General features: G+C 41.2%; 2 protein-coding genes across 6 annotated transcripts in view; one reads left to right on the forward strand and one right to left on the reverse strand.

Moving 5' to 3' along the window:
• Nucleotides 1-22,555, forward strand: part of RHBDD1 (rhomboid domain containing 1) — a 140,512-nt gene extending 117,957 nt beyond the window's left edge. For 2 of the 3 annotated variants that reach the window (XR_007775785.1, XR_007775786.1), the window contains 4 exons: nucleotides 6,675-6,756; nucleotides 9,726-9,754; nucleotides 21,603-21,649; nucleotides 22,314-22,555. The gene's annotated coding sequence lies outside the window, so the exon portion shown is untranslated. Of the gene's footprint in view, nucleotides 1-6,674; nucleotides 6,757-9,725; nucleotides 9,755-18,606; nucleotides 18,736-21,602; nucleotides 21,650-22,313 lie in introns of all 3 variants that reach the window. The other variant, XR_007775784.1, reaches the window with a different exon arrangement.
• Nucleotides 1-27,212, reverse strand: part of COL4A4 (collagen type IV alpha 4 chain) — a 131,732-nt gene that overhangs the window by 6,566 nt on the left and 97,954 nt on the right. The window contains exons 34-43 of one of the 3 annotated variants that reach the window (XM_050963987.1): nucleotides 24,810-24,884; nucleotides 24,119-24,226; nucleotides 23,648-23,755; nucleotides 18,430-18,501; nucleotides 17,571-17,699; nucleotides 16,966-17,073; nucleotides 14,961-15,116; nucleotides 10,387-10,486; nucleotides 7,115-7,257; nucleotides 3,903-4,019 (exon numbers count right to left, since the gene is read on the reverse strand). In XM_050963987.1, coding sequence (XP_050819944.1) covers nucleotides 3,903-4,019; nucleotides 7,115-7,257; nucleotides 10,387-10,486; nucleotides 14,961-15,116; nucleotides 16,966-17,073; nucleotides 17,571-17,699; nucleotides 18,430-18,501; nucleotides 23,648-23,755; nucleotides 24,119-24,226; nucleotides 24,810-24,884 — 1,116 coding nt within the window. Of the gene's footprint in view, nucleotides 1-3,902; nucleotides 4,020-7,114; nucleotides 7,258-10,219; nucleotides 10,487-14,960; nucleotides 15,117-16,965; nucleotides 17,074-17,570; nucleotides 17,700-18,429; nucleotides 18,502-23,647; nucleotides 23,756-24,118; nucleotides 24,227-24,809; nucleotides 24,885-27,212 lie in introns of those variants that run through there. The other 2 variants (XM_050963986.1, XM_050963985.1) reach the window with 2 other exon arrangements.

The raw sequence follows: 27,212 nt of genomic DNA on the forward strand, positions 1-27,212 counted from the left end.
TGGATCTGATTGCTGTATGGGGAGAGGAATCTGTTCTATCAGAACTCCATTCCAAAAGACAAATTGCCAAAACATTTGAAAAAATCTCCAAGGGCATGAAGGACAGAGGCTATATAACAGGGACCCACAGCAGTGCAGCATGAAACTTAAGGAGCTCAGGCAAGCCTACCAAAGAACCAGAGAGGCAAACGGCCGCTCTGGGTCAGAGCCCCAGACATGCTGCTTCTGTGATGAGCTGCATGTCATTCTAGGGGGTGCCCCTACAACTAACCCTGCCCTGTGCGTGGATTTCATCAATGGATTCTCAAGTAACAGAGATGCAGATTTTAGGGACGAGGAAGATGATGATGATGAGGAGGAAGTTAAAGATAGCACACAGCAAGCAAGTGGAGAAACTGTTTTCCCCGACAGCCAGGAACTGTTTATCACCCTGGATCTAGTACCCTCCCAACCCACCGAAGGAGGGCTCCCAGACGTAGAAGGCAGAGAAGGGACCTCTGGCAAGTGTATCTTTGTAAATACAATACATGTTTAAAAGCAAGCGTTTTTAATGATTAATTTTCCCTGAAGACTTGGGATGCTTTTGCAGCCAGTACAGCTACTGGAAAAGTCTGTTAACGTGTTTGAGGATGGAATGGAAATCCTCCAGGGAATCTCAATGAAGCTTTCCTGGATGTACTCCCAAAGCCTGTTAGCCACGCGATGGGGGGAGGGGTGAAGTGATCATCCCAGAGAATTGTGTGTGTGTGTGGGGGGGTTAGTTGGGTTTGTGCTGCACGTTAACCCGAAAACCGCAGACCCTCCTTTTAAATGGCCAACCCAATGGGTGCTTGGTATGTGAAATGAGGGCGCTGCTGTTTGAAACCATTCCCACATGTTATGAAGGTTAAAGAAGCCAAAAGACTTTGGCTTACCATGGCTGCCGGCAAGCTGAATTCTGTTGCCTGCCGGTACTGCGTGTATGATCTTTCACACCAAACCGGCAGGCCCTCAATATAAGAGGCAAAATGCGACCTTGTAAAGAAAGCACACATGCTATGTAATGTTAACAGCTTGGTTCACTGTGAAAGAGTCTACCCATTGTTTTCCAAAATGTGTCTTTTTAAAGACTACTCTCCCTTTTTTTTCCTCCCGCAGCTGCAAATGTTTCAGCACTCCTTGTATCATCTCTGTTCCACAGGCTAGCGAAGATTAGAAGGTGAAAAAATTGCACTCCCGATGAAATATTCTCTGAGCTCACGCAGTCCTCCCTCACTGAAAGAGCCCAGCAGAATGCGTGGAGACAGACAATGTCAGAGTGCAGGAAAGCACAAAATGAACGCGAGGACAGGAGGGATGCGTGAGAGGACAGGTGGTGGAAGCAAGATGATAGGTGGCATCAGCATGAGGAGAGGAGGCAGGAAGCAATGCTGAGGCTACTGGAAGATCAAACTGATATGCTCCGGCGTATGGTTGAGGTGCAGGAAAGGCAGCAAGAGCACAGACTGCCACTGCAGCCCATGTAAACAACCGCCCTCCTCCCCAAGTTCCACGGCCTCCTCACCCAGACGCCCAAGAACGTGGGGGGGGCCCTCCGGGCACCCAACCACTCCACCCCAGAGGACTTCCCAAGCAACAGAAAGCTGGCATTCAATAAATAAGTTTTGAAGTGCAGTGTGGCCTTGTCCTTCTCTCCTCCTTCACCCCTCCCGGGCTACCTTTGCAGTTATCCCCCCATTTGTGTGACCAATTAATAAAGAATGCATGAATTTGAAACAACAATGACTATTGCTTCTGCAAGCGGTGATCAAAGGGGGGAGGGGAGGACTGTTGGCTTACAGGGAAGTAGACTGAACCAAGAGAGTGGGTTTTCATCGAGGAGAAACAAAGAGAACTTTCATAGCGTAGCCTAGCCAGTCATGAAACTGGTTTTCAAAGCTTTTCTGATGCGCAGCATGCCTTGCTGTGCTTTTCTAACCACCCTCATGTCTAGCTGTGCGTAATCAGTGGCTAGGCGATTTGCCTCAACCGCCCACCCCGCCATAAAGATTTCCCCCTTACTGTCACAGATATTGTGGAGCACACAGCAAACAGTAATAACAATGGGAATATTGGTTTCGCTGAGGTCTAACTGAGTCAGTAAACTGCGCCAGCAAGCTTTTAAACATCCAAAAGGCACATTCTACCACCATTCTGCACTTGCTCAGCCTATAGTTGAACTGCCTCCTTACTACTGTCCAGGCTTCATGAGCCATGGGAGCAAGGGGTAGGCTGAAGTAGGTGCAACCGCGCGGTGCTGCTGGCTGGGAGAGCAGCCTGAGACAAAAGCCTCCAGCCTGCATGATATTCCAGGCAGAACTGAATCTCCATTAGAAGAAACTTAAAGAAGAGAATGACCTGGAGTCACTCCCATTTATGTCCAGGAGCCCCTGACCGACCTCACCGAGGTCGGCCAGGAGCACCCATGTCTGCCCAGGCGCTCCCGACTGACCTCACCAAGGTCAGCCAGGAGTAACCAGGAGACAGCAGCAGATGGTGCAGTACTGCTGCTAACTGTCTTTGCTAACTTGCAAAGGCAAGGAGCTGCTGCTGTGTAGCAATGTAGTACCGCGTCCGTCAGCAGCACCCAGGAGACATACAGTGACAGTGAGCTGAGCGGGCTCCATGCTTGCCGTGGTATGTCGTCTGCACAAGTAACCCAGGAAAAAAGGTGAGAAATGGTTTTTTGCCATTGCTTTCATGGAGGGAGGGAGGGACGGAAGGAGGGGGGCTTGACAACATGTACCCAGAACCACTCGCAACAATGTTTTTGTCCCATTGGGCACTGGGAGCTCAACCCAGAATTCCAAAGGGCAGCAGAGACTGTGGGAACTGTGGGATAGCTACAACAGTGCAACGCTCCAAAAGTTGACACTAGCCTCAGTACTGTGGACGCACTCTGCTGACTTAATGCACTTAGTGGGGACACACACAATTGACTGTATCAAATCGATTTGTAAAAAATCGACTTTTATTAAATTGACCTAATTTTGTAGTGTAGACGTACCCCGAGGGACGAGATGCGGAGCATGCTTTCAGGAGTCTTAAAGGAGCAACAATCCGATGCAGAAACTACAGAACCCGAACCACTAAAAAAGATAATCAACCTTCTGCTGGTGGCATCTGACTCAGATAATGAAAATGAACATGCGTCGGTCTGCACTGCTTTGGATTGTTATTGAGCAGAACCCGTCATCAGCATGGATGCATGTTCCTTGGAATGGTGGTTGAAGCATGAAGGGACATATGAATCTTTAGCGCGTCTGGCATGTAAGTATCTTGCGATGCCAGCAACAACAGTGCCATGAAAACGCCTTTTCTCACATTCAGGTGACATTGTAAATAAGAAGTGGGCATCATCTCCTGCAAATGTAAACAAACTTGTTTGTCTGAGCAATTGGCTGAACAAGAAGCAGGACTTGAGTGGACTTGCTGGCTCTAAAATTGTACATTGTTTTATTTTTGAATGCAGGTTTTTTTGTACCTAATTCTACATTTGTAAGTTAAACTTTCATGATAAAGAGATTGCACTACAGTACTTGTATTAGGTGAATTGAAAAATACTATATATTTTGTTTGTTTACAGTGCAATTACTTGTAATCAAAAATAAATATAAAGTGAGCACTGTACACTTTGTATTCTGTGTTATAGTAGAAATCAACATGCTTGAAAATATAGAAAAATCCAAAAATATTTAAGTAAATGGTATTTCATTATTGTTTAACAGTGTGATTAACGGTGATTATTTTTTTTAATTGCTTGACAGCTCTAATTGAACTACATGCTTAGATGCTTTCCTGAATTGGAGCTATATTTTGTATTACTCTGCCTTTCATCTGTGTCAACTTGACAAATGTTTGCAGCAGAAAGTGATCATTCTTACCTTCTGGACCAGTGTATCCTCGTTCTCCTATGACACCTTTGTCACCTGAGGGTCCTGGTGGACCAGGTGAGCCATCCTGACCTGGCAAGCCAAACAACCCTTCTTCACCTTTACTTCCTAGAAAAAAATGAAGAATGCACTTTATCTTCATATGGCTGCATATAAAGGTAAACACAGTCCAAACACGTAGTGTACAAAGAGTCATTTAATAGTACTGTGCACAGGGGCCTGCTTTACAATGTTGTATCTAGTCCTGCCCCAAATATTCTTAAAATACTCAAAAATGACACCTGCAGAGTACATAAGTATTACAGAACTTGGTACTGGGGATGATGGGGGGAGTGTAAGAGTTGTGCACTTTCCCTGTGACTGCAGGGTTAGATACAGTGGTGTGATGACATCGCTATCACCAATTGGAGTTCATGTCCCTATTTCAGAATGTGTCTGCCTCTGGATCTCAAAGTTTACAATCTTGCAGAGCTCTGCAAAAAATTCTGTAATAAAAACTGAAACCAGGGGAAGCCTGTACCAAAATGTCTATTTCCACTTGACTAATTGAACAGTCCCTCAGAACAAGCTCACTGCTTTCCTGACCTGAAGTGCTTTTAGATTCTGCACCCTTCTCCATAACTGGGTGGCAAATTGTGCTAGGTACAATCAGGTAGGTGGTACCACTTTTATCAAAAGTATCTTTAGTTCTTACATCACTAGTTTCACAACAGGTCTTGGTCTTTCAGGCCTCCATTCAGCAAATTATTTAGGCATGTACTGGAGTCTCTTTAGGTCAAGTTGAAGGTATGCATGTGCTTGAATGCTTTGCTAAATAGAGATGGGCTGTGCTGAATTGGGCTTGTTTGTTCAGTTGAGAAGAAAGAAGGCACCATAAGCCTGTGATATCCCTCAAAGAATGCATCACCTCTTTCTCAGATGTGCAACAAATGCCATATTAATGTCAATGTACTGTTGATTAGTAGATGGTGCCAGTGAGTGCTTGATATTTAATTGCAAAGGCAGCAGACAGCATTGGATATGGTTACTAGATATTTTTAAGCAGATGATTTTCTGAGTTTGATACAGTTCCATGTGTCAGATGTTGTGGTGTTTGGCAGCTCCTTTCAGAGAGAGAGAGAGAGAGAGAGAGAGAGAGAATTTCAAGAGGAACATGTTTCCTTAGAGATAGGGTCAATTCTCATTAGTGAGATTTGTATGCTTAATTCTTTGCATGCTTGCATTAGATGTTTACCCTTCAGAAAATAATTTTTTAATACTGTGAGACAAACTTTAAAAGTTCCCCACCTTTTACTTGTTGTTATGTGTGAGAGAATCTAAAACAGTCACAACATAATTTAACAGCTTTTCAATATCTGTTGCCTAATTGTTTGCCAAAGTTCATGTACTGGAAAGTTTTTGTAATAAATATGATCTCTCAGTAAAATTTCTAGTTCTCTTATCTACCTGCATAACTTTCCCAGCAGGGATAAGATTGTTTCCTGTTGTGTTAGTAAAAGCAAAAGCATCATTAAATTTTCTCCTAACACACCAGCATGAGTATATATCACTGTAACACCTGGTTGTATAGAAACTGTTTAAAGATTTATATAACGAAAACACTGTCCTGATCCCAAAGATGCCTTATATAACAAAAACACTGTCCTGATCCCAAAGATGCCTCTTAGTTGACTAATGAATTAATTCACTGTAGTAAACTAAGCAGTGCAATAAAGTCTTTTACTCAATTACATTAGATCAAAGATCAACCTGAGCATCTTCCTCTGAAGATATGAAGATATCCAGTAATACCACGATGAAAAACACGAATTCCCTAGGTGATAACTGCCTAAGAGTGTTGGTTGTATCCCATTATCTAGAGCTAATTAAGACACAGCCTCCACATTTCTATCAAGTTGCCAAATGGAATCATCACCAGCTGTTTTACCGCATAATCTTTTATCTGCCAGAAAAAATCACTGAATGTCAGCCTCTTGCATGCTGCCTTTTTAAATTCTTTCTCTGGCTATTTTTCTTCTGTTGTAACTACATTGCCAAGTTCCAGGAGACACAAAACACTGTAGTATGCATCCAACTCATTTCAGGGTCCTTTCAGGCCTTTTAGTAGCATTAGCCTGCTAATAATTATTGTTAAATTTAAGTTTTCCAAATAAATTTTTCCCTACCCCAGTAACTTGGGTAGCATTTTTATAAATGCTACATGAGGGTGTTTGTTTTGTTTTTAGTTTGTAAAAAGGAGGAACACTATTGATCAGGTTGGCATCCCCATTGCATGATGCCCTGTACTCCTGATTCTGGATTCAAACAGTACAATGCACTTTGGCAGCCAAATCTCTCAGTCACTCTGCATGCCTATCTTCATGAAGTATCTCAGTATTAAACAATATGTTTCCAGAAGCCACTGGTGTGGTGTGCTGCTTTATTTTTTTTAATGCAAGATCTGAATAGCGGAAGGAGGTTGTAAAGTCTGATTCCTCAATTTAGAGATAGAGGGGGAGCATGCACAAGATAGAGCCCGGTAACTAAATTCTCTACTCTGACACGCATACTCTTATGAGTTAGTTCAGCATTATCATCATTGCTGGCACCAAATGGGAAGGAGTTTCAGGGGTATACACAGTATTGCATAGTGCCCCAATGTAGGATGTTCTAAGATCAACGAAGCTGTCATGTTTCTTACCCAATTTTCTCTCTCCCAGTCTTGTTTCCAAACCTCCAAAACCACAAAAAGCTTATCACACAGATGTTTGTTATTTGTTACAGACTCCATTCTGCTGCCCTTTCACAGGTTGCTTACTGTGAATCTACTTGCAGCATAAGAAGGCACTCTTCAGCATGACCGAGGGTATATTGTGAAATGAGATTTTATAGTAATTCTGAATTTCAATAAGTCATAAAACCTAATACTGTAGGGATTTTTTTTTGCTTTCATTTTACTGACCAAGAATGACATTTATATGTTAAAATTCCAAATAAATCTCTCACTGTCTTATTGATGAGCCTAGCCATTGTGCCATATACAAGAAATAAGAGGAGAAAAATGCCTAAAACATTTTGGGCAAAATATTAAACACCCCTTCCTCCTCTTCCTACCCCTGTACGCTCCACACAGCTTTGCATGAAGAGAGCAGAGAATACACTTCTCAGAGCCTTAAATGTTCTGTTTGTCTTAAATTACCAAGTGTTTAAATCACAGGCCTTACCTGGGGGTCCAGGGTAACCTATTGACCCTGGAAATCCTACAGACCCTTCAGCTCCTCTTTGTCCTATTACTCCACGAGGACCCGGCGTCTTGGGACATGGGGAGTGTTCTGTTTCTCCCGGTTCACCAGGGTCACCTGGAATTATGCAATAAAATTAAAATAACACAAATTGGAACAAAAATCTCTGGGAGATCAACATTCCCCTTTTAATTGCTTTTGATATTATACTGCATTTCTGGGGCTGGGTTCCCAAACCTTTAATCCATGAGATACATAGGGGTTAACTCTCCTTTCAGACCATGTTTAGCCTAGGATTTAAAGGTCTATTGTTAGCATGTGCTAGCTAATACATTTTAAAAATCTAGTGTAGACAAGGGACCACCGCCCTTAATATGTGCTAAACTGGCTGAGTTGAAGCCTGGGTGGAACATAGCCTTTAACTCCATTGAACACATGTTAAAGTATATACTGCCTTGTCTATGCTCTGAAGGCAGCTGAGAATGTCTCCACATACAGCCTGGGCGTAAAGGAGTAGGGGTTCTATCCCACATTACTCACTCACTTTAAATGAAAGCCACGAGCGAATGGCTACAGATAATGTATTGTTTGTTGCTTAGTATTGTTCACCATTTGCATTCTGTAATAAGTACATTTTCTAGACCAGTGTTTCCCAAACTTGGGACGCCGCTTGTATAGGGAAAGCCCTTGGTGGGCTGGGCCAGTTTCTTTACCTACCCCGTCCACAGGTCTGGCCAATTGCGGCTCCCAGTGGCTACAGTTTGCTGCTCCGGGCCAATGGGAGCTGCTGGAAGCGGCACGGGCTGAGGGATGTACTGGCTGCCGCTTCCAGCAGCTCCCATTGATCTGGAGCAGTGAACCGTGGCCAGTGGGAGCAGCGATCGGCCAAACCTGTGGATGGGGCAGGTAAACAAACCGGCCCAGCCCGCCAAGGGCCTTCCCTACACAAGTGGCATCCCAAGTTTGGGAAACACTGGTCTAGAAGACTTATTGGATTAGTTCAAAGTCGGGGAGGGGGGTCAATGTCTGCTTCTAGTGATCTGATAGCAGGATTGGGGTCTTGGTTAGTTGGCTTCATTTAGAAAGAGTCTGCTGTGACAGCAGATAAAATGAAATACAATAGATGTGACAGATCACTTAAGAGAAAACACTTGTATTTTATATACTTGCATACAGAATTCTATGCACACATATTTGACACTTTATTGTGGGGCTCCTCGGCATAGTACAAGATCACTCTGCCTGTAAACACAACCAAGCTATGTTAAAATCGATTATAATCAGCCTGTTATAATGATATCTGTCGTTCTTAGCTGCCAGCTATGGCACTACTATCCAGGGAGTGTGGAATGTACAGAAAGAAACCCAGACATGCAGAACAAATATTTGGTTAATAAGGCATTCTCCAGCTTACCTCTGCAACCTGAAGGATTCATCAAATAGAAAGCAGACCATGGCAGCCATTGCCAGGCAGGATTGAAACAAGTTTCAGGCATGTAAATGAGAACAAGGGATGGAATGAGAACTGAAATAGTTTGTATGAACCTGACATTATTCATGCTGATATAAATAATAATGGCAAAATATAAAGTACATGTCTTAGAATGCTGCCTGCAAATAGTTTTCACAAGAACAAAAAGGAATCCAAAATCAATGTGATTTTGTAATACATGGTACTGTTGAACGGTGAGGTGCTTTGTGTGATGTGCAAACTCTTCTAGATTACCAGTTCATACAGTGCCAAATCCCAAAGTCCTTGCTCAGGGCTAAGTCCTTTCACTGGGAACGACATGGGGAGAGGCCTTTCTATGTGAGGAATTCCCCATGACTATATGTAAGCAGAGATACCACCTCTGTCATGTGTTTACATACCCCAGAGATGCCCCTCCATTGTAGTTTTGTACAAAAAGGTGCTGCATATATGATTGAAGTAGGAGCAGGGACAGAACATGCCTCTAGGGCCCTTCTTTGGTGGACTGACCTCTGCGTTCCATATAGCTATATCAGGGAGATAAAATAGTTCCTTGTGGCTCCCCACAGCTGTTACCGAAAAGCCAGAAGGGCAGGATTGGTGTAACATAGGCAAGAGTTGGCCTCAGGCTGCCCTCTCTCACAGATCCCCTGTATCAGTTCATCCCCTCTTCATAAACCTAAACAATAAATGATTTGCAGGGAATTCTGTGATTGGAATCTGTTTTCTCCTGCCCTTCTGGCCGCCTCCTGTAATAGAAGGTGATCTGGGTCTCAGCTTTTACTATATACTTAGTCTGTATTGAATCAAACTCTTACTTACTTGGGGTATGAAATAACAGCTGAGTTAAAAACTAAGTAAGGACCTAAGGATTTGGCCCACAATACTTTGTATTCATCCCTTATTCCCACAGGGGTAGAAATTGGTACAGCACTCAGCAAAGAAAGCATCACATATGATTAGATGAAATGACTATATTCTAAACTACTTTTCAGATTTGCATAATTACAAAACATCTGTTCTTTATCGCTAAGAATTTTTAATTGGTAAATAAAATATATATTACATTTTCTAATCTTGAGAAACTCCCTTATCGATTTAGAATATATTAATTCTCCCCAGAGCTTCTTATTTTGATGCAACAGGCAAAGGTAAGACTTCTTACTGTGTACTGGAATTCTTGATACTGTGGTATGTAGTATTCTGGATATTAAGATATTGTGCTTAATGAATGTTACTTGAGAAAGATAATGTAGGAAAGGAAAAGTGAGTGATGAAATACGCAGCATGAACTTTGCCTCTTTTACAGCAAATAGCATCTGTTTACATTTGGTACATCTTTGCAAGAGCCCTCGCCTGACATGCTCATGCTCTCTAGTCTTGCAAACTATTGCAAGTATCAGAAGAAAATGATCATTTATTAAATTGTTTCAGTGATTCAGAAATGTTCTATGTAACTGAAGGCTACAACTACTATTTTAAACCAGCCTTGCACAACTCAGGAAAATTTACTAGACTAGGCACATACTTCATCAGTGAAGACTGATTACAATAATAATAATAAATAATAATAAGAAGAATTATATCTAACTTACTCAATGATATTTCCTCATCCTAAGTGAGTGGACAGCTAGGATTTTGTCAGGTTGCTATAAACCCTTTTCATGCAAGTGAACACTATATAAAAGTATTCTGTACAGCTATTAAGATCAAAGCTTATCAAGGCTGAGTGGCTGGCACACACACTGCTGCATGGCAAAGAAACATGTGTTGTTCAAAAGTACCTTTGGGACCTCGAGGGCCAGGTTGTCCTTGAAAACCTCGATCCCCAGATGGCCCAAAAGGGCCAAGAGGACCCTGGGGGCCAGGGTTTCCCATTGGACCTAAAAAAACAAAAAAAAAAGTGAGAGGTGAGTTTTTGTCACTGGTACTTACACTGAGCAGTTAAATCTGGTGACTCCCTGTGATGCTAAAAGCACAGAACACAACAGCAGTGAGGTCAGGCATCAGGTTCCTGACTAGTTACTGTTCTGTGCAAAATAGCTGGGGGCCAGATTTTGCTCTCCCACAGGAAAACCCCTCAAGGAGTTTCCTGTGACGACTCCTGCATGGGGAGAGCTAGCTCTATGTATTGCTCCTGTCCAATAGAAGCAGCAAGCCCTGCAAGGCTCGGTCTACACTGGGGGGGAATTGACCTAAGATATGCAACTTCAGCTACGTGAATAGTGTAGCTGAAGTCCGTATATCTTAGGCCGATTTACCTGGCCGTGAGGACGGCGGCGAGTCGACCACTGCCGCTCCCCCATCGACTCCACTTCCACCTCTCGTGTGTGGTGGAGTTCTGGAGTCGATGACAGAGCGATCAGGGATCGATTTTATCATGTCTACACTAGACACAATAAATCGATCCCCAATAGATTGATCACTACCCGCTGATCCGGCGAGTACTGTAGACATACCCCAACACTTATGAACCTGCTTGGAGGCACAGAGCCTTCCATAGTGAAGATATGTGCCTTTGCATTGGTTCCATGGCACCCTGCAGCTTTTACAGCTCCCTGGCACTATGATTCTACTGGAGCAGTACTGCTTTCCTGCCCTGGCAGCTTAGGACTTCAGTGCCCTGCCTGGTTTAAGCCAGACCCGCTAGCCTGCTGCAAACCCAGACCCAGGTCTGAAACATATCCCCTAACAGCTGTAGGCTTGACTGAAAGCAACTTACAGAAGTGTTCCTGTTTTTAACACTCAGATATCCAACTCCCAATGTGGTCAAAACCCCAAATAAATCCATTTTACTCATAAATTGTTTGCCCTCTATAACACTGATAGAGAGAGAGATGCACAACTGTTCGCCCCCTGCCCCACCAGGTATTAATACATACTCTGGGTTAATTAATAAGTAAAAAGTGATTTTATTAAATACAGAAAGTAGGATTTAAGTGGTTACAAGTAGTGACAGACAGAACAAAGTGAATTACCAAGTAAAATAATATAAAACATGCAAATCTAAGTCTAATACAGTAATACACTGAGTACAGATAAAGTCTCATCCTCAGAAATGTTTCAATAAGTTTCATTCACAGACTGTCAAGTATCAGAGGGGTAGCCATATTAGTCTGGATCTGTAAAAGCAGCAAAGAATCCTGTGGCACCTTATAGACTAACAGACGTTTTGGAGCATGAGCTTTCGTGGGTGAATACCCACTTCCTCAGATGCATGTAGTGGAAATTTCCAGGGGCAGGTATATATATGCTAGAAAGCAAGCTAGAGATAACGAGGTCAGTTCAATCAGGGAGGATGAGGCCCTGTTCTAGCAGTTGAGGTGTGAAAACCAAGAGAGGAGAAACTGGTTCTGTAGTTGGCAAGCCATTCACAGTCTTTGTTCAATCCTGAGCTGATGGTGTCCAATTTGCAGATGAACTGAAGCTCAGCAGTTTCTCTTTGAAGTCTGGACCTGAAGTTTTTTTGCTGCAGGATGGCCACCTTAAGGTCTGCTATAGTGTGGCCAGGGAGGTTGAAGTGCTCTCCTACAGGTTTTTGTATATTGCCATTCCTAATGTCTGATTTGTGTCCATTTATCCTTTTCCGTAGAGACTGTCCAGTTTGGCCAATGTACATAGCAGAGGGGCATTGCTGGCATATGATGGCGTATATTACATTGGTGGATGTGCAGGTGAATGAACCGGTGATGGTGTGGCTGATCTGGTTAGGTCCTGTGATGGTGTTGCTGGTGTAGATATGTGGGCAGAGTTGGCATCGAGGTTTGTTGCATGGATTGGTTCCTGAGCTAGAGTTATTATGGTGCGGTGTGCAGTTACTGGTGAGAATATGTTTCAGGTTGGCAGGTTGTCTGTGGGCAAGGACTGGCCTGCCACCCAAGGCCTGTGAAAGTATGGGATCATTGTCCAGGATCGATTGTAGATCCTTGATGATGCGTTGGAGGGGTTTTAGCTGGGGGCTGTATGTGATGGCCAGTGGAGTCCTATTGGTTTCTTTCTTGGGTTTGTCTTCCAGTAGGAGGCTTCTGGGTACACGTCTGGCTCTGTTGATCTGTTTCCTTATTTCCTCATGCGGGTATTGTAGTTTTGAGAATGCTTGGTGGAGATTTTGTAGGTGTTGGTCTCTGTCTGAGGGGTTAGAGCAGATGCGGTTGTACCTCAGTGCTTGGTTGTAGACAATGGATCGTGTGATGTGTCCGGGATGGAAGCTGGAGGCATGAAGGTAGGCATAGCGGTCGGTAGGTTTTCGATATAGGGTGGTATTAATGTGACCATCACTTATTTGTACCGTGGTGTCTAGAAAGTGGACCTCCCGTGTAGATTGGTCCAGGCTGAGGTTGATGGTGGGGTGGAAGCTGTTGAAATCGTGGTGGAATTTTTCCAGAGTCTCCTTCCCATGGGTCCAGATGATGAAGATGTCATCAATGTAGCGTAGGTAGAGAAGGGGCGTGAGTGGACGAGAGCTGAGGAAGCGTTGTTCCAGGTCGGCCATAAAGATATTGGCATATTGTGGAGCCATGCGGGTGCCCATAGCAGTGCCACTGATCTGGAGATATATATTGTCATCAAATTTGAAATAGTTGTGTGTAAGTATAAAGGCACAGAGCTCAGCAGCCAGTTGTGTTGTGGCATCATCAGGGATAGTGTTCCTGACGGCTTGTATTCCATCTGTGTGTGGGATGTTTGTGTAGAGAGCCTCTACATCCATGGTGGCTAGGATGGTGTTTTCTGGGAGGTGACCAATGCATTGTAGTTTCCTCAGGAAATCAGTGGTGTCACGGAGATAGCTGGGAGTGCTGGTGGCATAGGGTCTGAGTAGAGAGTCCATATATCCAGACAGTCCTTCAGTGAGACTGCCAATGCCCGAGATGATGGGGTGTCCAGGATTTCCGGGTTTCTGGATCTGTTAGTCTATAAGGTGCCACAGGATTTTTTGCTGCATTCACAGACTGGACACCTTCCTAGTCCAGGCACAGTTCTTTCCCCTGGTACAGCCGTTGTTCCACCTCAGGTGGTAGTCAAGAGATTCTTCATGATGGCTGCTCCACTTCATTATGTTCCACCCATTTATATATCTCTTGCATAAGGTGTGAATGCTTTGTCCCTCTCTGGGTTCCCACCCCCTCCTTCTCAATGGAAAAGCACTAGGTTAAAGATGGATTCCAGTTCAGGTGACATGATCACATGTCACTGTAACACTTCATTACCCACTTGCCGGCACACACGTATACAGGAAGGCTTACAGGTAAAACAAAGCCATCTACAGTCAATTTTCCCGGTTAATGGGAGCCATCAAGATTCCAAACCACCATTAATGGCCCACACTTTGCATTTACAATAGGTCCTCAGAGTTATATTTCAAGTTTCAGATACAAGAGTGGTACATTTACACAAATAGGATGATCATACTCAGTAGATTATAAGCTTTGTAATGATACCTTATAAGAGACCTTTTGCATGAAGCATATTCCAGTTACATTATATTCAAACTTGTTAGCATATTTTCATAAAGTCATATAGAGTGCAATGTCACAATGTGCTTCTGCATTGGTTCCATGGCACCCTGCAGCTTTTACAGCTCCCTGGCACTATGATTCTGCTGGAGCAATGGTGGGCAACCTGCAGCACATGGGATGCATGCAGCCCATCAGGATAATCTGATTGTGGGCCGCGAGACATTTTGCTGACGTTGTCCATCCGCAGGCACGGCCTGCTGCAGCTCCCAGTGGCTGCAGTTCACTGTTCCCGGTCAATGGGAGCTGCGGGAAGTAGTGGCCAGCATGTCCTTGTAGCCTGCCACTTCCCGAAGCTCCCCTTGGCCGAGAATGGTCAACGTCTGCAAAATGTTTTGCAGCCCACAATCAGATTACCCTGATGGGCTGCAGGTTGTCCACCACTGTACTGGTGTCAGCTGCCGGGGTTTGCCCCACCTGTGGAAGACCCCAAAACCTCCTTTAGAGGAGTGGGGGTGGGAGTCCCACAGGAAACATCAATCAATCAGATTTCATTAGATTTCCAGTGGAATCCCCACAGTTTGTTGGGGAACAAACTGTGTGTTCACTTGGCTCCTTCCCAGACCCTCCTGTTCCTGCCCCAGCACCTGTCCCCATGTGGAGATCCACAACAGGACAGTGACCGGAGGAGTCTGACCCTTCCCTTTCACTTTGTTGGAAGCAGATCCCCAAGAGCACATGGGTCTATGGTGTATGATCTGGCCCACAATTCTTACTGTTTAAAAATGTGAAGACTGAGTAGGTAATTTCTCAAAAATGAGAAGTTACCATAAAGCAGATACTCAGAAAAATCTGCCTGAAGTCAGGTATTCACTCAAACAAAACCATACACTTGAAAACATACCTTTCAGGCCTCCTCCTCCTCGATTTCCTGGAAAGCCTTTGGCTCCTTGCTGCCCTGGCTGGCCAGGAATACCGGGTGCACCTGGAACACCAAATTCCCCCAGATCGCCTTTCACAAAGATAGTCTTTCCTGGGGGGCCAGGATTGCCAGGCAGGCCTAAAACAAAACAATGGATATTAATAATGCACTCAAAAAAGGGTAATCTTTTCAGAGGTGCTTAAGTTCCACCGAATTTCAATGGGAAGTAGGATCCTAAGTGACCGAGATGTGTTAGAAAATGTTGTCCTAAGTCCTACTTCAAGATAATACAGGGGAGGAAGTCTCCATGGGATAGACCCTCCCAAACCACTGGGGTCCTCCACAATCAGTAAGAGGCCAGGTGAATGCTATCTGCATTGGTGTCCATGTTGGTTTTGTGCTGCTGGCTGCCCTCCCCTCCTCAACTCCCAGGTGTTTGGTGATGCAGAGCTACTATGACTAAGGTGTTTAACTCCTTCAGCCAATGTAACTGAGCTTGTGGAATGTACAAACTCTGCTGACTTCACTTGAACTGGTTCTTGAACTGACTACGGTCTAAGCTTTGCATGAAAACAGCCCTCATCTACAGAGGTTATATGCATAAACATGCAGCTCCCACTTCCCTCTTCTCTTCCCTCTTCCTCCCCACTTCTAGGGACAGAAAAGCTATTTTAGCTCTGTTCTTTTTGTAAATGGCTTTTCTATACATGAGTGGCATCATTTTAAGGCCTAATATCACTTTCCAGGACTACAAGCAAGTGCTCTGCAGCCTATTGGAGAGCAGTGAATTAACCTTTTTGCAAAGATAAAAGTTCATCTTTCTAGCTTGGCTGGGTTGTAAGATACTGGAACTTAAAACTTGTAGGAAAATTGCCCCAAACCAAATATTACCTATCCTTCACCTCCTGCTGGTGCCGTTTTAATGGGAAAATTCCATCATTAGGGGGAAAGAATGACCCATGCTTTAAAAAGTGTCTATTGTCAGAAGTGTTCTGAGTTGTACAAGGCTGGAAGTAATCCCGGCAGAGATTTATAAGCAGAAGGAGTGCAATTGGACAGAAGTACACAATGGTTCCAGTTTATCACATGGTCTTCAATATTATCACGGGGGTAGCACCTCCCAAAATTACACCTACCAAAGGACAGGAGGTAGTCAGTTCTAGACCGGTAACAGTTTTAAGGTGTGATATCCTGTGATCCTACAGAGCTAGAAAGAGGAGTGTTAAAATAGGGTGGTGGGGGGGAAGAGACTCCCAATTTTCCAACAGAAAATGCAACTCTTGTTTCTGACCCTGGATGGGTCTGAGATGCTGGATCTCAAAATCATGACACTTATGAATGGAAAAGCTGTTTTAGGATATTTTAGAGGTCTTTTTAGCCCTCTAGAGTTGCATTCACAGTGAATGTGTTTACATGCATCTGTTGAGGAATACAAAAGTAGTCCCAATAAAATTTTAAACACACTCTAATATGCTTGCAAAATAGTTTTTGTTCCCTGTAACATATGTGGCCTATACAGAGTACATGATGGTGTGGTTTAAAGGTTTCATTGGAACTTGTATGGAAGCCTACATAATGCATCCTGATAAAATCTTTATACCTCACTACATAATTATCATGATAATACCTATCTCCAGTAAAATGGGGATCATAATATTTATCTCCTCTGTGAAGTGCTTTCAGATCTATGGATCAAAAGCACTTTAAAAAGGAGATAAGTATTGTTATACCCATTTTACAGGAAGCTGAGGCACCGGGGGGGTGGCATAACTTGCCCAAGGTCACCCAGCAGGCCAGAAATGGGACTAGAGTGCAGATCTCCTGAGTCACTATCCACTGTGCTGCGCTGAGCCTCTCTCCATGTATTCATGGAACAGCCATATATTTATTACCCTCTTTGCCTCTTCCCATGTCACATGCATATATATATGATTAGAACACAGTTTTTACTGTTTTGGTTAATTGATCATGTTTGATTTTCTTGTACCTCTGATGCCATGTGAGCCAGGTGGCCCCTGATCACCTGGAGGACCAGAAGCTGCAGTTTCAGGAGATCTTCCCACAGGTCCCGCAGGCCCAGGACCTCCTGTTCTACCTGAGGGAGCAGATCATATGCTAAATGTTTGAGTTTTCAGTACTTTATACTTAGGTTAACAAAAATAAAATATTAATTTAAGGGAGTTGAGGTGCAAGGTCATGCAGAACATGCAGTTGTGTGCTGCATTTCCCTGCTAAATAGACTGTGGGAGGCATTTGGCTCAGAAAATATAATTATTTTTTAAAAAAATTCTAATTCCTTTCCATAATATCCACTAGCGCTAAAGAGGTCCCAGAATGTATCATTCCTTGACATCACTGATTCCACAAGTCTCATGCAACCCATGGTTTTAGTGATGTAGCAGAATGATGCATTCTGGGATATCTGTAGCAAGTCAGGAAATGCTAGCATACTTCTTGGATGAGAAAAATAATTTTCTTAAAGAAGAGATCCCAGATATATGTGCTCCATGGGCCTGCTAACCAAGTGCAGGGAACTAGTTCAGTTTTCATTTCAGCTTTGCAGTTCACTGTTGTGGAGAAAATGTTTCTTACCTGGGTGTCCTGGCAAACCCATGTCTCCAGGAGGTCCTGGAAGAGAAACTCCTGGGAGTCCAGGTTCCCCCTTGTCTCCTTTTGGTCCAGGTGCTCCTGTGTATCCTGGAGACCCTATTTCACTTTGACCTCCAGAGGGAAACAATTACAATGCATGAAGTCTACAGTGAATGCAAATACAGATGTACAGAATAGATATACCAGCTGCAGATGATGATGTTCTTTTTGTGATTAGTCTATCTCTAGTTGTCTGGTTCTCATATGTAAGCTGGGTGGAGTTTTGTTGAATCTGGCCCTCATTCATCCTTTTGAAGGTATTAAGCTCCTTGATTCAAGGCATAGTCTTTGTCCTTAATTTGAAATTCTTTGCTTTCAATTTCTTAATTTTCATTTTATGTCTTATGATCTCTTAGACTGGCACTTAGCATTGATTTTAACAATGGTCAGTAGGGTGTTTTGAAAGCTTCAAATAGATCACCATGGGTGAAATCCTGGCTCCACTGAAGTCAGTGGCAAAACTCCCACTGACTTCACTGAGGCCAAGATTTTCCCCCATGAGTCTCCTTTTAATCTATTTGCTATTGTTTATCTTGTACATATAAAAGTTTGAGACTTGGCTTCACTTTGAATCATCTGCACTGAACATATTCTCAAACGATTCCAGCAAGACTATTAGACGATGGAGGATTTTAAATCTTTCCCCACAAATGATTGCTGGTGTCTCTTTCTAAACCATTAACTATCAGCACTGTTTTAAAGTTTAGTCTTATCCTTAATGACAGGATAAATATCAAAATATCATGGATCATTTCATATTCATTTTCATTTAAAAGAAATTCTGTACATTTTCATTCTTTACCTGGAACTCCTGGTGAGCCCTTTTGACCTTCCAGTCCATTCAAACCATCTAATCCAGGCAACCCTGATAAACCTTACAAGTATTGTAAACATTATTAGAAGCATGACCCAAAAAACTTGAAAATGTTCATTTAACAAAAGTAAATATATAAAACTTGACAATACATTTCTGGTTCAGTACAGTGTTTGCTGGAAGTGTTTTGACAACTGAAGAATGAACTACATCATTAACAGCTGAAGCCTGTTTTGAAAAAGGAGCATCATTTCTAGATTGCTGGATAGTGAAGGAAATATGAAAGTAGCAGAGGTAATTTCTTTTCATATATTAGAAATCAGAACATTTACCTTTAATCTTTAGTGTGATTTTAATTTGAAAAGTGACTAGAAATATGGCACTTCTTTATGCATTGCATCTGCTCCATGTGCATTGATAACCATCATCTACCAACTTGATAAAAATGAGATTTTACTGCTTTTTATTCCTGTTAACCCTGGAGAACCAACACAGCTAAAACAGAATGAGCTGTTGATTCTGTCGTATTTTGTGCAGGATTATTTACTGTTGACTTTTGGGCCAGACTTTTGTAAGGCCTATCGCTTATTTATGAGTTAAACTCTCAAAGTGTTGTGGGAGTCTTATTAAGAAGGGAAAAATAGCTTGCCTAAGAATTACCACTAAAAGATTTGACAATCTTTGCAAGAATTGTTAAACAATAAATATTATTTTAGATGTACTAATTACTGTAAGAGCCACTTAGCTTAGGAGGATTTACAGAGATAAACAACAGATGTTAATATACTGGAAATTTTGGGGATAAAAGTAATATATGTCTGTGAAAAACAGGAAATAAGTGAAAATGAAACTATAGGCCCCTCTACTATAATAGTACCATGCTGTAAGCTAACTTCAGAACCAGACAAATAGTACAAGCTAACTGTCTTGTCTACAAATGCAGGAAGAGATTCTCACAGATTGTAGGGATCTACATCTCTTTCTGTTATGTTCTGTCTAATTATTTTAATAACTCAAATCCAGCTGATTTATCCTGAGATCTCTTTAATTACTGAATAAATTCAAACCTTACTAACATCCTTATTGGTAACAAATTAGTAACATTACAAATTAGTAACATTACAAGCTGCCCCTTTGCAAATCCTTTAAAGACAATGGGGTTGAACATGTGTAATTGAGGACTTAAATTAGTATGCAGACTCATTGTTCGTGGTGATGCACTAGGTGGAAAGATCAGGCTGAGTTTCAGGATAGGCAGGTAGAAAGAACATCTTTTATTTGTAAACTGAGGGCATTTGATAAGATAATTGAAACACAACAAAGAGATAATACTATGATGCCATTTGTACAGTCTCTCTTCAGAGTAGAAATACTCTAATTTCTTTCCCCTTTTTATTGGAGAGTAAAATAATAATTTTTGTTGAAGTTTTATTTATAGATTTTAAAACTTATCGACAAAACTCATCATTTCAGGATAGAAATTACAATCATTTAAATTAACTACAAATCACACCTTCTTGGCATTTATGTCTAAATTTTTGCTTAGCAAAGCTGCTTGCTGAATCAAATGGCATATAACTTTCATAGTAACACAAGCTAATTACTTAGCTGGCTTTAATATAACCTTTAAGTTTTGTTTTAGTAGCTGAAATTAAGAACTTTCTTGATTGTGCCTTACCGTCTAAATTTCAAACAATAAATATCTGCAAGGGAAAGTACTTCATTTTAAGATGGGGTGGAAGTTCATGCTCACTACAGGGGGGTACAGAGCTTGCTATGAAAAAAATTTCTGAAGTATGCTTCAGTCATAGTGATAGCCTACTTGTCCCCTCCCGAGGTTATATGGAGTCAAACAGTTTTGCTTTAGGAGTCTTTTCTAGTAGAATGGTAGTATGTTTAGTGTCCTGTAAAATTTGAGTGCTTGACTTCGCAACCTTAATAATGTTCTTTTTAACATACTGGGTGTTTGTTTAGTTTGTTTGGTATGTAATTTCCTAGGTTTTTAAAAAAGGAAACTCAACCCCCCCCCGAAATTCTATCATGTGACATCATATTGGAACCAACATGTCTCATCCAAAGCTTTAGATCCACTGCACTGATGTCTAACCACTGGAGCTAATGGAGTAACTGACAGTAGTTGTTATCCTACATATGCACCAACACTGGAGAGAGAAGGGACACTTTCTAAGTGGGTTTCACAGATATTGGCTGACAGCAGAGGAATTACTGAGATTCAGGAATCTTTAATGTCATTCTATGCTCTGAAGGGGAGTGGGTGCTGGTGGACACACCCTCTTCCACCCATAAGCATGACTCCCTTCTGCCCCATCCCCTCCAACCTGCCATTCTCCGAGTCTTTTCCCTACCCAGGCTTCTCCTCACAATCCCATTCTTCTCCCCTAGACAGTCACAGTTTTCTCTGCTTAGGTCTTCTTGTCCCAGACTCTTTGCCCAGCCAAGAACTACAACTGAAGGAAAAACCTTCATCCCCAGGCAGGAGCATTCCCATTTTGGATAGAATCTTTGGAATTTAGCTGCTAAAATGTAAGTCTCTATTGAGCATACCCAAACTGATTTCTCAAAGGTTTATAACTTGGCCAAATTTGGGCAGATTTTCATGGAGACAAACAAAGGCATATCCCTGACACAAAGGCCTTGCCCCTGCTGAATTTCAAGTCCCTGCTCCAAACTATGGGGGCTCTAAGAATTTTCAAAGTAAAGGTTGTCAGAATGTAACATGGGCATAATGTATCTTTTCACAGCCTTGTCCTCAAAAGGCTGAACAATCTTGGTTTAAACTTTTCAGAACAGTTCAACCTGAGGCAGACAGCTGGCATGGAAAATTTCAGCTGAAACAGTTAAAGTTTAGTAAAGTTATAATTGGAAATGTCAGAAATGTCAATACTACATGGTGGTGCCAGCCCCACCTGTAATATTCTTTCTGCCCTTAATTAATTACTGTACAGTAACTGTTCATGACACTTGTTCACCTTTCCAATCCTGTTTACTACAGCCTCATCTATACTTCAAGGGAGTTCCTTGTGAAAGGCTTATGTACGAGTTCACAAACGCTAAAATTTTTGGAAACCCATTTTGTTTAAAACATTTTTGATGCTTTGTTTTTTCAGTCATTATTGATATTGGTTTACTTTGTTTTCCAGGAAATTTCTAACACATTTGTCAACACTTCATTATAACATTAACACTGGTAAGTCTACATTTTGGACTGTTACAGTCCCATACTTCCAGCTACAGCTGAATTGGCTGACCTATATATGAACCATGATTCCTAAATTTTAGGGCCCCATCCTGCAGTCTTTACTCACGCAATCCTTCTGAAATTAATGGGACTATTTGCTTAAATAAAGACTACTCATGAGTACAGACTGCAGGATTGGGCCCTTAATTAGTGAGACTCTCTCTCTGTAATAAAGCAATTGTTGCTTTTGTTTTGTTTTGATGAATGCCTGTAACTTCAATCCCTAAATCTGAAAATTGGTCTTGCATGAGATCTTTAATGTAAATGAAAAGCAATTAAGCTAACAAGGCTCAGTCCTTAATAATGAACAACTGATTAACCATTTCATTTCTAATGACGATCACAAATACTTCTTCATTATTAAACATGGAACTATTAATATTATTTAAAAGCCATGCTCCATAGTACATTGTCATACCAATTCCATTAAATCCTTGTAATTGGATACGTTTTAAAATTTATAATCCTTCTTTTCAAACATATTGGTAGAATTAATCCACACTGGAGCTAATCTTTATTGGGTGGCTTGATCCCTACTGAATTTCCATTTTTATCTGAGCTATTTATTTTTCAGTCCCTGTGCACCTGTTGATTTCTTGTGTTTCCTTTGTAGGGCCTAAAATGATTTCCATAAAATGAATGAGTGAAGTTAGCTGCATAAAACTAATAAAATCCCTGCTCCTCATGAAGAACAGGACACTTCTGCAACTAACAAGTTTTCACTATCAGGTGTGTAAATACCTTTTCAAATGGAGGGCAATTTGGAAATCCTTGTCATTGCAGCATGACTCCCAGTGCTGTAGCTAATAGGTATACTGTTGTGTGCAACACAATAAACTGTTTTCCTACAGATTACACAGCAACAAGGAATTTGTTATTGTATTATATGAGCACCGCCAACCTTCCCACAGATAATCAGAAAAAGCTTGCATGTAAACCTCGGTTTTCAGTTTTGAACTGTCCAGGTTTGCCGTAGACTGAAACTGAAAAACTGAATGTTTTCTTTACAAAAATTGATCCCCTTTGGGAAAATTTATTATGGACTCAAGGGTGGCTTTGACTTGAGCCCCAAATCTGGGGCAGCATGTGGTACCTCAGGAGCAGTTTAGGAACCAGATTATGACCACCCAGTAAAAAGAAACAAGCTAGCTTCATTTCTGATTATATAATTTATCTTAGTATAATGTTGATATAATATATGCTACATTTTAATTAGCTACCATACATAACATTTATATTGTATCCTTTAAGGGGGAAGAGATTTTTAGATGCACAGTTTTTTCAATCTAAACACAGTGATTGCCATGAAAGATGTAATTTATCATTGATTGGAAGTATTTTTAAAAGTAATCTGCCAATAGATCATCTGTCTTGCAAACAGTACTTATTTTATTATCACATTTTGATAAAACGCACCAATCATATGAGATTTCCTATATTTGAATTGGCCACCTTTTTCAGTATTAATGTTTTCCACTTCAGTGTGCTCTGCTATTGGTATTCATGTTTGCTGTATGCAGAGTAACAGTGGCACTACATGGCCAGAAAATAAATTACAGTGTAACTGAAGCGTTAGTGAAATATCTATCTTCAGAGAATTTTACTGTTCTTGTGTCAAACTCTGCCCTCAGTTACACCAGTTGAACCAGAATTTATGGTTTATGTCTCTGCCTCCTTATTTACTTTAGATTGTAGCCTGATTTCTTTGGCCAACATTTATGCTTTAAGGGTGGGATTTTCAAACGTGCCTAACTCTTCTAACTACTGAAGTCAAAGGGGAGTTTTACTATTGATTTCAATGGGAGCAGACTTAGGCCAATGCTAAGGACTTTTTAAAATCCTCTCTATTTTCAGTTACATTTGTTATTGCACAAAATTCCCAGTAATTTCTGACACCATTACTTGAACTATAATGTGTGACTAATGCTGCCTGTTTATAGCACTTACCTTTCCTGCCTGGGGGACCAGGTAATCCTGGCAACCCTGCAGCCCCTAAAGGCCCGATATTACCTTGTTCACCTGGAACTCCTGGCAATCCTGAATCACATATGGCACCTGAAGGTGGAAAATATTTTTAATATGCAAACCTTTTAACTCCTGCCCCCTTAGCTGTTATTTCTCCCATACTATTCAGTACACAATGGTTATTGACAGACATCTGGGGCCTAAAATTCTATCCAAAAGCATTGTCAGCTTTCCTTGAAGCTCCTTTATGGCCCCTCTTGGAAGAATCTCTGCTACTTTGCTCCAATAGTTTCTGATACAAACCTTCATGCTGCCTTTGATACCAACCTACTCTCTGTTGCCACCTTCATCAGCTGCATGGTTTTGAATTGCACTGCAGACTACCTACCTTTTGGCCATTTTGAAGTAATTCTCATCCATTTCCTTTTTTTTTTCTTCTTAATTTGACATTACCTGGAAAGCCTTTTGCTCCTGGGGATCCAGGCATCCCCTTGGGTCCTTGTCTTCCAGGTTCCCCTTGGAAACCGGGTAAACCCTGCTCTCCTGAGAATCCACAGGGTCCTTAAAGAAAGATAAATATAACAGTTTCAGGTTTAAAGGCATCCATGCCTCACACTGTGGTATGTTTAAAAAATGCAAAGCTCAGTATGTTCCCTCATGTCGTACTCCTGAATAAAGACCAAGCTTTACACAAATAGTTCAGCATTTCAGACACACAGATGTGTTAATTATGCTGTTTTCTCTGGTCTCTCTGATGTATGGACTGTGAATTTATTTAAATTAGCGATAGGCCATGGAATTACTGATCTTCCTTTTACTCTCAATGTGATTGGGAAGAAGTTGACAGATTTTCCTTTTTTCCTTCCTCTTCAATGTGGCTGAAGAAGGAGGGTCTGTTCCCAGAGACAGCAAGAGACAGAACTTTCTGGTGGCTAGCGGAGTGCTCATCAGTGATGTATCTGGACAGCAGCAGACCCTAACACTTGTGTTCATTTGTGGACTATATTATAAATTGTGCGGCCTTTTTGGTCCTGGGCTTCCAAAGGCCCAAAAGCCATCGTTTTACGTTAGTCATTAGTATTAAGCTGCAAATACTGAAAGCAGTATTTAAGCACTAATTTTTTTCTTAATAACCTAAATGTACCTGGTGATCCATGATCTCCTGGAGGCCCTCTTTGACCAGGCGGACCATGTTGACTGCCTGATTCACCTCTGTTACCTATTCAAGTTAAAAATACAAATCATTTTAATTAGACATCAGTGTCTGTTTCATCTGCAAAACCAAACATAAATAATTTTGAAGTAACTTACAAATATTAATAGCTAAAATTACAAAACCAATTCTCAATTAAACAAAAAAACAAATTCTACTATTTTATTACATTGGACCAAAAGAACACAAAAAACTAGAGGATTGTCCTTGATAAATTTATACTAGGAAATAGAATGTGGGATTAAGGGAAAGCTTCTTTGCAAGTGACTGTGCTAAGTTTTTATGTTAAATATGGACAATATAGATGTATTTTTAATACTTCTATCACTAAAGCACTAATTGGGAATGGGCCCCATTGTGCCAGGTCCTGTACATGCACAGTAACAGACTGTTAAGTATGCCAACAGCATTCTAAAAACAACTGTATCAATCAACCTTTTGGAAACTTCAGGAGCCTGGGTATTCTGTACAACCCCCATCATCATCATAACTGAGAGTCTACTGAAGATTTAATCTTTCACTTGCTTTTGTAAGCTTGTTTTAGCCTTCATAAGTGATTTATTTGTGAAATCTCTAGTATAACAAGATGCACACAAATGTCTTAAAGCTGTGGACTAAGGTAAGTAGTGTATCATAAAACATTTGGCAAATGATAACGGAATTAACAGAAAAATACATAGATGAGAAACACTGAAATGACTTCCTGAAAATCAGGAAGCTTTGGACTGCAGTAAGTGGTTCATTTCTGCTTTAGGAGAGAAATGAGAATGGACGCAGACACAGCATGAGTACAATATCCTTGTCTATTTCTAGTTAATTAGATAATGATGGTCTTGAATATTTAAGGACAGTTTTTGAGGGGCAAGTTTCATTAGCTACTGAATATTATGGCATTCTATAGCTTGTGACAGGTGCAGTGTAAAAATCTAGATAGGTGGAGATATTATATCCCCATTTCCCTAATACATCATTTAATTCTCAGACTGTCTGCTCAAAAGCCACATCTGCAGGTATCAACTCAGTTGACATGCAGTACGACTCCCATTAAGTTCCATGGGAATTTGCCTGAATAAAAACTCAGTAAAGATCTCATTAATTGCCCAGATTTGAAAACTGCTACATAAATACCAAGTATTATAATAAAGTACAGACAGTTCCTACAGAAATAATTTTGAAAAAGCAAGGAAAATCAGCACAGTTTCAGTCTGTTTACTCAGAAAAGGCTCCCTAAGAACAATTTTTGGGTTTCTGAGCCAACACAGATGCTGTGCCTGGCCTTCTCCGCTCTATTTCAATTCCTCCCTTTGTAACAGACACCTGTATAATATTCTGGGGTGAAAGGGCTGTGGAACCATGAATTTGATGTGGGAGGAGTTTGAGGAATAGCAACAACAAAAAGAGAGTCTAACACCTCTCACTCACTCCTGCTGGCTTCTAGCTTCTCTGTCTGAGACTGCTGTGAAACACATAGAGAAGACTCTTGAATTCAAGTGTTATCAGGGATTCTATGTCACAGCAATCTTCCCTGACTAGAGCAGATCCTGTTTAGTGCCTTGATTGCCACTTCAGCCAACTTCTTTTAAAGAAAAATCAGTTACATGTGTTTTAACCCCCTTTTAGCCCATTTCTGACAAAGGATTTCTCTTTATCTCAAATATTTGTTCATACATTCTTTTTTATTTTTTGTGACAATACATTCCCTGGCTAGGAAGATGCTGAATTGCTAGAGTCATGGAAAAAATAATATGGAGAAGGAATTTCCCTTACTCTGTATTTTCTTCCAAATAAATCACTGGTCTTAACATTCTTTTACTCTTATTTTTGTACAAACTAGCTTTAAGAAGAAAATCATATTCTACAGAAGTTTGAAACAATAGAACAATTCAGGTGGTACTTCTTGCTCTTCATAAACTGCCTTTAATATTCAAGATCAAATTTTCAAAGTGGTCTTAGCTCATCCTCAAAATAGGTCAAAATTTACACATGAAAACTTGTTGGTGTCAAAGGTTGTGTGTGTGTGTAAACTATCTACCAAATTTGTGCACAGAAATCAGATTTACAGATGTCCTAAACGTTAAAAAATCGTAATACAGATGACCCAAAAGCATGAGATTTAAAAATAATTATAAATTGTGTTGTTTTTTGGCTATTTTATGATGATGTCACCTTTTTTAGGGAATCCTCCATCTCAACTGGTGTGAGATCATCTCATGTTCAAAATTCAGCCAGAAATACACATGCAAAAATCAGGCTGCCTTGTTTACTGATCATCCTCGTCTATCCCCAGGGGTGTGGAGAGCTGCCATTCTCTCTCTCTTCTCTTCTCTAGATAGG

The sequence above is a fragment of the Gopherus flavomarginatus genome, chromosome 8, assembly GCF_025201925.1.
Source record: "Gopherus flavomarginatus isolate rGopFla2 chromosome 8, rGopFla2.mat.asm, whole genome shotgun sequence".
Lineage (NCBI taxonomy): Eukaryota > Metazoa > Chordata > Testudines > Testudinidae > Gopherus > Gopherus flavomarginatus.